This window comes from Drosophila willistoni, unplaced genomic scaffold, assembly GCF_018902025.1.
Source record: "Drosophila willistoni isolate 14030-0811.24 unplaced genomic scaffold, UCI_dwil_1.1 Seg209, whole genome shotgun sequence".
Classification (NCBI taxonomy): Eukaryota; Metazoa; Arthropoda; class Insecta; order Diptera; family Drosophilidae; genus Drosophila; species Drosophila willistoni.
In genome coordinates this window covers 1,155,094-1,166,244 of record NW_025814176.1, presented here as the reverse complement: position 1 = coordinate 1,166,244, position 11,151 = coordinate 1,155,094, and the positions used below count along the sequence as shown (strand labels likewise).

At 46.7% G+C, this 11,151-nt stretch overlaps 1 protein-coding gene across 1 annotated transcript; it reads left to right on the top strand.

Annotated features, from left to right (window-relative positions):
• Positions 1-81: 81 nt before the first annotated feature.
• Positions 82-777, top strand: LOC124461134. The gene has a single exon (XM_047012692.1). It carries the CDS (start codon positions 82-84, stop codon positions 775-777), a length of 696 nt encoding a protein of 231 aa, XP_046868648.1.
• The last annotated feature ends 10,374 nt before the right edge of the window (positions 778-11,151 follow it).

The following is an 11,151-nucleotide window of genomic DNA, read 5'->3' as shown; positions in this document are numbered from 1 at the left end:
TTTGTGGAGACTTTTGGCACTACTTATGCTTCACGGGCGCTATTAGACCCGGCTTCGGAAGCCAATTTCATATCCGAAAGAATGTTCCGGCTCATGAAGTTACCATTCCAAACTGTCAGGGCCGAAGTGACAGGCATTAACGGAAAGGTCAATAGAACCTTGAAGGTCTGTCACATAAGCATTCGGTCATCGCATGGACCTCCAGTCCAGATAGAGATAGAAGCTTTTGTTTTGTCCCAAGTTGCCGATGATTTGCCGTCATATACGATAGCCCAAGCCACACTGGAAGGAATGCCCAATATTCCTTTAGCCGACCCCTCCTTCAGATTAAAGGCAAAGATCGATCTACTTCTTGGCATTGATGTCATACCAGCGGTGACCCTCTCCGGTATCCAGACCGAAGTTTGCGGATCTTTAATGGCCCAAGAGATGAGATTCGGTTGGGTCATTTCAGGCCCGTTGCAAGGGGTCCCCGTTAGTTCGTGTGCCGCGTTCACCACGAGGGTCGCTGTTAGCAGAGAGGAGGCACTTGAAACTCTTCTCACAAGGTTTTGGGAGGTGGAGGATCTACCGGGCAAACCGGTAGAAGATTCTGATTCTGTTTGCGAGGTTAATTTCCAGAAGACTACAAGAAGCGATGTTTTGGGGAGATATACGGTCTCACTTCCGTTTCGAGATCCAACCAACATCAACCTTGGTCATTCCAGACCAGGGGCATTGGCTCAGTTCCTAAAAAAACGGAAGCCGTCTTCTAAAAAACAATCTGGCAAAAACTGAGTAAGACGCCGTCATGCAAGAGTATTTGGACTTGGGCCATATGCGTCAGGTGCCATTTGACGGCAGTAATAACAATTTTTATTTGACACACCATGCAGTTGTCAAGCCCGACAGTACCACAACAAAAGTACAGGTAGTTTTTAACGCCTCTAGCAAGTCCACAAACGGAGTAAGTCTCAATGACATACTTTACCCTGGTCCGGTACTTCAGTCTGATCTCACTACTGAGATTCTCAAGTGGCGTTTTTTCCGAGTAGCTTTCAATGCCGACATCACAAAAATGTACCGCCAAATTATGGTCGACCCAATCCATACGCCATTTCAGAGGATCCTGTTCCGAAACAAAGAGGGGCAACTTGGTTATTACGAGCTTAATACCGTCACGTTTGGCATTAACTGCGCTCCGTTCTTAGCCATCCAAGTACTTCAGCAACTCGCAAGTGATGTACAATCCAAATTTCCGTTGGCTAGCGATATTATCAAATCGTATATGTATGTCGATGATGTCCTGGCAGGGGCTCGCAATGAAGCAACGGCAATCGCAATGGTCAATGAACTTCAAGACGATCTTGGTTCAGCTTGCTTTCCTTTGCGCAAGTGGACATCGAATGTCAAGAGCGTGCTCAGTTGCATCCCAAAGTGTCATTTGCTGAATGCTGATTTCCTCGATATCGAAGAGGCTAGCACAGCAAAAACACTTGGAATCCGATGGAAAGCGACTACGGATGAGTTCTATTTTGTCATCTTGCCCCAAGATATCAAGTCAGCTTATACTAAGCGAGAAGTCCTCGGGCAGATTGCCAAGTTATTCGATCCCGCTGGCTGGCTGGCTCCCTTTGTAATTCAAGCCAAGGTGTTTATGCAAGAGCTTTGGCTACAAGAGCTAGGGTGGGATGATCAATTGCCCAGTGAACTTCATCACAGGTGTCAGGAGTTTACAAATAGCTACTCCTTCCTTGACCAGATCCGAATTCCGCGATCGGTTCTTCATGATCCGAATTTCGACATTCAATTCCATTGTTTTTGCGATTTACGTGCGCGTTAGCAATGACCAAGGCATTGCTGCCTTCTTGCAGCGAAATCTAGGGTAGCCTCAGCTAAGACGGTTTCATTGCCCCGCCTTGAATTATGCGGAGCCACGCTTCTAGCTGAACTGGCAGCTGCATTTCTTCCACAACTTCCAGTTGATAATGCTGAGGCATTTTATTGGTCAGATTCCACCGTCGTACTGTCGTGGTTAAATAAGCCAGCCTGCACAAGGACACCGTTTGCCGCTAATCGGGTACCTAAAATTGTGACAACAAATAGCGCCCCATGGAATCACGTCCGTTCAGAGGACAATCTAGCAGATCTCCCTAGCCGCGGCCTGAGTGCGCAGGAACTTGTACACAAGGATTTGTGGTGGCACGGCCCACCATGGCTACGGGAACCACAAGAGTCCTGGCGGCGGGCGACACCACTCCCACTAGACAGACCTTGGAGAAGCTGGTAGTGAAGGTCCACGTCGCGATCGCTAAGCCAGTCAACGAGATACTGCCTCGTTTTTCCAATCTGGCACGTACCTTACGAGTTGTAGCATATATGGTCCGTTTCGGCAGAAAGTGTCGAAAACTTCCAAGCGATTGCTCCGGGAAGTGACCTCTAACGAGATCAATCAAATACTCCAGGCGTTGATCCAAGTCACTTAGCGTGAATACTTCCCAACGGAACATCAGCGTCTACAGCACCGTTCTCAATTTGAATCCGTTCATTGACGCATCGGGTGTGATCTGAGCATGTGGGCGCGTGCAACAAGCAGCCCTCCCGGGGCACCACACATGGGAGGGTTGTGGGAGGCTGCAGTTAAGAGTTTAAAAACTCTGTTCTACAAGGCCACCTCCAACCAAAAGTATACTTTTGAAGAGTTCTCTACGCTGCTGGCTAAGGTAGAGGCTTGTTTGAACTCACGGCCGATTTCTCCTATGTCTGAAGACCCCACCGATTCTTTAGCTTTGACCCCACGCCATTTCCCAGTGGGCGGTCCGTGACGGAACCCGAAATCAAGGATCAGGTTCCGTCTATCATTAACCGATGGCAGCGTCTGAAGGCTGTGAGTCAGCATTTCTGTACCCAATGGAAAGACGAGTATCTGAAGGAGCTACATAAGCGCAATAAGTGGCGATTCCCTTCTAAAAATCTTGAAGTGGGCGATCTTGTGGTACTTAAGGATGACAATTTTCCATTAAATGAATCGCCATTCATTTAATCGCCATTCATTTAATGGAAAATTGTCATCCTTCGCGTCTTGGGCGAATCCCCCAAACGTACCCTGGCAGTGACGGCAACGTCCGCGTCGTCAATCTGCTTACCGATCGCGGTATTGTGAAGCGTCCAGTCGCAAAGCTGATCTATCTTCCTCCATGAGAAAGAATTCAAACTCATTACGTAAAGTTATAGTAGCGCCCAGCACTTGGTCCTTCCTCCCAAATAAGAAAGACCGAGCTGCCAGTAGTAATATGTGTATTCGATAGTCCTACATTAATCCGCTTTCTTCGTTATTTGTCCCGGCAGCTTCCTGATATCCGTCAACCTACATCCCGTTTCTATGGCTCCGAGACCACGTTCAGTACAGGCATTGAAGGAGGAGCGCAGATGTTCGCAAGGAACTGAGTCCTTCCGTTGCCGAGTCTGTCGCGGAATCCAACCTCTGAAGCGATGCCGTCGCTTCCTGCGGCTGAACGTGGAGAAGAGGATGAGGGCAGTGCTTGCAAACAAGTACTGCGCCAACTGCCTTGCCCACCAACACTCCGGAGGAAGCTGCTTGAGCGGGGATAGGTGCCGAATATGCAAGGAGGACCACCAGACGCTACTCCACTTCCACGAGGAGCCACGACGCACTCCATGCTCCGTCGTACGCCGAGTCACCCTTGAGTCCTCCAGACGAAGGGTCGCACCAACGCAAGCCTACGATCCTAAGCTGACACTGGCCACACTGCTGCAGCACCGCAATCCACATCTCATGCCAACAGCGATGGTACGTCTCGAGACGGGAGGGAAAACCTTCGACGTGAAGGCCCTCGTGATCCTTGTTGGCGGTATCGTCGATGGCGACGTCACTGGCCACGGCCTTCAAATTGACAGCCGTCAATATTGGGACGGAGAAAGCGCTGGCAGCAGTGATCCGGTCCCCGATCAGTGAAGGATGGCGATTGGAGGCGATCCTGAAGGTGGTCGATGGTTTGTGCTGCCGCACTCCAAGCTCTCCGGTGGAACCGCAAATCTCCAAAACGTTCGAGGGCATCGTCCTGGCGGATGATACTTTCTACCGACCGTCGTCGGTGTCTTTGGTCCTGGGCGCGGACGTGATGACGGAGGCCATGTTAGAAGGGAGTCTACCCGGTTGACGGGCGACCGATTACGATGCGCACAGTCTTTGGCTGGACCCTTTCCGGAGCGTGCCATTAGACTGCCTGGGTCTTGCACTCCTGCAAGTGGGGGAGCATGTTTATGCCCAAACGGGCAACACAAGGGTTAAGGGAGGCGGTAGCTTTCACCTCGCGCCGCTCTCCCGATGATGGCCATCGCTCTCCCCACAAAAGAACTCCCCACACTTCGCTCCAAGCGGGGCTTGGTGCCCTGCTCTTAATTAAGCTAGGTTTAGTGTCAAACTTACAAGTGAATAAACAGAACATTGAATTGAGAGTGCGGCATTACCCAATTTCTCTGAAGGAAGACATTTTAAGGAAAAATGCATTTAGCTGCCTACTTAGGAAATTCAACCCCCCTACGGAAACATTGGTCCTTCGAGCCGGATACCAAGATCCTCTCGAACCTTTTGCATCGGTGGAATTTCATACATATTTCAAGCTAAGTGATTTTTTTTTTAAATTATATGTATATGAGTACATGTACATGCCTCCAGCATCCGTACCCATACTCACATACATAAAATTTTTTCCCTTGATTTTCCAAATCAAACTCAAATTACTTTCGCGCAAATTTCCTTATTCTAATTCGTTTTTCCTCCTTAAAGGAGAGAAATTTTTGGTCCCCAATTTTTTTCATACATATATATGTATGTGTCCAGTACATAAGGCGCCATATTTGTTACCCCACTTCAAGATTTTTTTCTCGCAATTTGGCATATATAGGCCAAGTATATAAGGCGCCATATTTATTTGCCTATTTTCAATATATATTTTTTCGCAATTTCCAAAAAAATATTAACACATATGTATGTATGCATTGAAACAAACCTAAGAAAATCAAAGTGATCTCCTACATACATATATATATATATATGCAAGAAGAGTGTGTGAATGTGAAAAAAAAAAATTTACAAAATTTATCCAGTGCTACATTAAATCCAAAAATAAAAGTTTTTTTTGTGCAAATACAGTCCACTCCTGGGAAAAATGTGCGCGAAGTGAAAGGTGGTTCCATCGAAGAGAAGAAAAAATGTTCAATACCAATTAATAAAGATTTTTTAAGCAAAAAAAAGAAAGTGAACCACCCTCTCAACTATAAAGGCCACACTTAGACATTTCTTGTGTCCCATTCTTGGGCATATCAGTAAGACACATCAAAAGATTAATAAAAAAAAAAAAACTACAAAATTATTAAATTGTATAAAGAAATCCGATCCATTCACACCTCTGCATATTGCCATTCCATATTTTCATATTCAAAAAAAAAAAAAATTTTAAATACATATATATGTATATACTCCAACATTTTACATATCCATACACATACATATATATACATATTTTTCCATACATAAAATTTTATATATTGATATTCATATCCATATACATATACATACATATCCATACATACATATATTCCACAAAAATTGTTAATTTTTTCGCTCACAAATATATTTTTCCATCACCGCGAACAAAGTACATATATACATACATAGGTGCATACATAAGTCCCGCTTAATTGCAGTATACCAGCACAGCTGCAAGCTGATGTGCCAAAGACCGGCACAAAGCAAACGACCAAAAGTAGCTGTGCTGTATACCCTAGGTTGGCAGGCACTTTGTGGGGTATATATGTATGTTGAAGGGTCACGTTGAGGGAGAGATCGAATAATATTTAATTTTTAAAAATTTGTGTTCCTCTCTTTTGTTTGTTCTGATTCCAAATTGTTTCCTAGTCGTATTTTGGGTTTTTTAATATTGAATTCCCAAATTGTTCCAATCGTTTCCAAGTCGTATCTTTGGGGTTATATTTCAACTCCAAAGTGTTTCCACGCGTTCCAAGTCGTATCTTTGGAGTTAGATTCCAAGGCCAAAGTGTTTCCACGCGTTCCAAGTCGTATTTCCACGCGCTCCAAGTCGTATCTTTGGTTATATTTAATTCCAAAGTGATTCCACGCGTTCCATGTCGTATCTTTGGTTATATTTCAATTCCAAAGCGTTTCCACTCATTTCAAGTCGAATTTTTTGGAGTTAGATTTCTATTCTAAAGTGTTTCCACGCGTTCCAAGTCGTATCTTTGGTTATATTTAAATTCCAAAGCGGTTTCACTCATTTCAAGTCGTATTATTGGGTATATTTCAATTCCAAAGTGTTTCCACTCGTTTCAAGTCATATCTTGGGCGTTTCAAAGGCGTTCTTTGAGTGGTTTGGTAGTGTTCCAGATTTCCCAAACGTTCCATTATGTCTTTCTCCCTAATTTTCAAGCCGTGCCAAACCAGCTCACTACTTTATAACCGCCATTCTCTGGGGTTATGAGCACGAGCCCGTCAAAAGACGAGAAAGAAGCTGAGAACACTGCGGCCACGAGCAAATCCTCAATTGCTGCTCCAGGTCAGCGCCAGAGGAGTACCAGCCCTTCTACTCCCCCTTCCCGAGCATTTCAAACCCTCATGTCAAATAGTTGGTACCACTTCCACAGATTTTGGTAACCGCCCCAAGAGTCACTCGGTCCGAAACCAAAAGGGTTTTAGTTGCTTCCACCATGGCTTTGCAGAAGTTTGTCTCCATTAGCGATAAACTAATTCAGTTTGAAGTCGACACCCACGTCACTTCACTGTCCGAGGTCAGCGTATTTACGCTCCAAGTCCGTCGTGATCGAGTTAAAGCGTTGTGGGAGAAGGTCGAGCGATTCGCGAATTTCCCCCGTTGAAAAGCTGTACCATCTCCTAGCGAAAACGAGGGGTGAAGCCAACCTCATTGTAGCAAAATTCCCGCTTACAAATGATGGTTTTGAAACGGCATGGAATGCACTCAAACAGCGTTTCGAAAATAAGCGACATATCGTGAACAGCCAATTCCGAGCACTTCTTGACCTGCCGCAAATTTCCCATTGAGTCCGGAAAAGCATTACAGGATTATCAGAATGCTCTGCAGGCATCCATTCGTGCTTTTGAGCACTGTGGCCTGCCAGTAACCACTTGGGGAGGCATGTCCGTATTTTTCTGTTCCTTCAAATTGCCAAAGAACACCCTTTCACTGTGGGAACAATCTCTGGGAGACAAGACTGCCATTCCAGAATGGCAAATAATGGACGATTTCCTCACTGAGCGGTTCCGTACGCTCGAAGCAGTTGAAAATACAACTGCAATGGCTATTTCGGTTCCCACATCGAAACCTCCGCGAAATTCGCTTCCAGCCTCCCGAAAGGCTAATACATTTGAAGCCAAGGTGACCACCAAACCAAAATCGTGTGATCTCTGTATGAAGGAGAATCACCCGGTGCGTCGATGTCCCCGCTTCCTTCAGATGCCGGTGCCAGAGAGGGTGGCATACATAAAAAAAAGTCCCTTTGTCTGAACTGTTTCGCAAGAGGACATCAAGTAAAAGATTGTCCGAGTCAGCACAATTGCTTCACGTGCAAGGGGCGTCACAATACGCTCTTGCACAAGGACGCCCGAACGGAGAATAATCCAACGCCGGTCCCAGCTCAGCCCAGTTCGCACAATATTGTCCGGACTTACTTTACCTCTGAGGCAAGGTCCTCACGAGATAAGTTGCTAGGTACAGCCATCGTGGACTTTTGGCACAAGGGCACTACTTATGCTTCACGGGCGCTATTAGACCCGGCATCGGAAGCCAATTTCCTATCCGAAAGAATGTTCCGACTCATGAAGTTACCATTCCAAACTGTCAGGGCCGAAGTGACAGGCATTAACGGAAAGGTCAATAGAACCTTGAAGGTCTGTCACATTAGCATTCGGTCATCGCATGGACCTCCAGTCCAGATAGAGATAGAAGCTTTTGTCTTGTCCCAAGTTGCTGATGATTTACCGTCATGTACGATAGCCCAAGCCACACTGGAAGGAATGCCCAATATTCCTATAGCCGACCCCTCCTTCACATTAAAGGCAAAGATCGATCTACTTCTTGGCATTGATGTCATACCAGCGGTGACTCTTTCCGGCATCCAGACCGAAGTGTGCGGATCTTTAATAGCTCAAGAGACGAGATTCGGTTGGGTCATTTCAGGCCCGTTGCAAGGGGTCCCCGTTAGTTCATGTGCCGCGTTCACCACGAGGGTCGCTGTTAGCAGAGAGGAGGGACTTGAAACTCTTTTCACAAGGTTTTGGGAGGTGGAGGATCTACCTAGCAAGTCCACAAACGGAGTAAGTCTCAATGACATACTTTACCCTGGTCCGGTACTTCAGTCTGATCTCACTACTGAGATTCTCAAGTGGCGTTTTTTCCGAGTAGCTTTCAATACCGACATCACAAAAATGTACCGCCAAATTATGGTCGACCCAATCCATACGCCATTTCAGAGGATCCTGTTCCGAAACAAAGAGGGGCAACTTGGTGATTACGAGCTTAATACCGTCACGTTTGGCATTAACTGTGCTCCGTTCTTAGCCATCCAAGTACTTCAGCAACTCGCAAGTGATGTACAATCCAAATTTCCGTTGGCTAGCGATATTATCAAATCGTATATGTATGTCGATGATGTCCTGGCAGGGGCTCGCAATGAAGCAACGGCAATCGCAATGGTCAATGAACTTCAAGACGATCTTGGTTCAGCTTGCTTTCCTTTGCGCAAGTGGACATCGAATGTCAAGAGCGTGCTCAGTTGCATCCCAAAGTGTCATTTGCTGAATGCTGATTTCCTCGATATCGAAGAGGCTAGCACAGCAAAAACATTTGGAATCCGATGGAAAGCGACTACGGATGAGTTCTATTTTGTCATCTTGCCCCAAGATATCAAGTCAGCTTATACTAAGCGAGAAGTCCTCGGGCAGATCGCCAAGTTATTCGATCCCGCTGGCTGGCTGGCTCCCTTTGTAATTCAAGCCAAGGTGTTTATGCAAGAGCTTTGGCTACAAGAGCTAGGGTGGGATGATCAATTGCCCAGTGAACTTCATCACAGGTGTCAGGAGTTTACAAATAGCTACTCCTTCCTTGACCAGATCCGAATTCCGCGATCGGTTCTTAATGATCCGAATTTCGACATTCAATTCCATTGTTTTTGCGATTTACGTGCGCGTTAGCAATGACCAAGGCATTGCTGCCTTCTTGCAGCGAAATCTAGGGTAGCCTCAGCTAAGACGGTTTCATTGCCCCGCCTTGAACTATGCGGAGCCACGCTTCTAGCTGAACTGGCAGCTGCATTTCTTCCACAACTTCCAGTTGATAATGCTGAGGCATTTTATTGGTCAGATTCCACCGTCGTACTGTCGTGGTTAAATAAGCCAGCCTGCACAAGGACACCGTTTGCCGCTAATCGGGTACCTAAAATTGTGACAACAAATAGCGCCCCATGGAATCACGTCCGTTCAGAGGACAATCTAGCAGATCTCCCTAGCCGCGGCCTGAGTGCGCAGGAACTTGTACACAAGGATTTGTGGTGGCACGGCCCACCATGGCTACGGGAACCACAAGAGTCCTGGCGGCGGGCGACACCACTCCCACTAGACACTACCTTGGAGAAGCCGGTAGTGAAGGTCCACGTCGCGATCGCAAAGCCAGTCAACGAGATACTGCCTCGTTTTTCCAATCTGGCACGTACCTTACGAGTGGTAGCATATATGGTCCGTTTCGGCAGAAAGTGTCGAAAACTTCCAAACGATTGCTCCGGGAAGTGACCTTTAACGAGATCAATCAAGTACTCCAGGCGTTGATCCAAGTCACTTGGCGTGAATACTTCCCAACGGAACATCAGCGTCTACAGCACCATTCTCAACTTGAATCCGTTCATTGACGCATCAGGTGTGATCCAAACATGTGGGCGCGTGCAACAAGCAGCGGCCCTCAGTTACGATGAGCGTAACCCCATTCTGTTGCCAATCGTAAGTCCATTGTCCCGGCTGTTGGTGCTTTTCACGCATCAGATCTCTCTCCATGGGGGCAGTCAACTGGTAGTCCGTCTCATCCGACAGAGATACTGGATTCCAGGACTGCGGAATCTAGTCAAATCGGTGGTCATGCAAGGTCCGTGTCATTTACAAAAGAAGGCTGCAATCACAGCTAATGGGCACCCTTCCGTCCCAGCGAACTTCTTTCGCACTTCCTTTCACGACCACCGGGATAGATTTCGCAGGTCCTTTCGACCTCAAGAGTTTCACCGGCCGCGCTTGCCGCATATCAAAGGGATATGTGTGTGTCTTTGTTTGCATTTCCACCAAAGCCACCGAGACAACTTCGGATTTAAGTAACGAAGCAATTCTGGCAGCATTCGCTCGCTTTGCATCAAGGCGGGGGTGTCCCCAGCAAGTGCAGTCCGACAACGGAAAAAACTTCGTAGGTGCATCCAGAGTGCTTGAAAAAGATTTCGTAAGGTCTACCCAGCAGAAAATCTTATTCCACTACAGCCATCAGAATCTGTCTTGGCATTTCATCCCTCCCGGGGCACCACACATGGGAGGGTTGTGGGAGGCTGGAGTTAAGAGTTTTAAAACTCTGTTCTACAAGGCCACCTCCAACCAAAAGTATACTTTTGAAGAGTTCTCTACGCTGCTGGCTAAGGTAGATGCTTGTTTGAACTCACGGCCGATTTCTCCTATGTCTGAAGACCCCACCGATTCTTTAGCTTTGACCCCAGGCCATTTCCTAGTGGGCGGTCCATTTCTATTTGTGACGGAACCCGAAATCAAGGATCAGGTTCCGTCTATCATTAACCGGTGGCAGCGTCTGAAGGCTGTGAGTCAGCATTTCTGTACCCAATGGAAAGACGAGTATCTGAAGGAGCTACATAAGCGCAATAAGTGGCGACTCACATCTAAAAATCTTGAAGTGGGCGATCTTGTGGTACTTAAGGATGACAATCTTCCATTAAATGATTGGCGATTCATTAAATGAATATTCGCGTCTCGTGCGAATCCACCAAACGTACCCTGGCAGTGACGGCAACGTCTGCGTCGTCAATCTGCTTACCGATCGCGGTATTGTGAAGCGTCCAGTCGCAAAGCTGATCTAT

Coding starts and splice junctions, on each gene's coding strand:
- LOC124461134 (XM_047012692.1), top strand. CDS start 82: ATGTTCCGGCTCATGAAGTTACCATTCCAAACTGTCAGGGCCGAAGTG.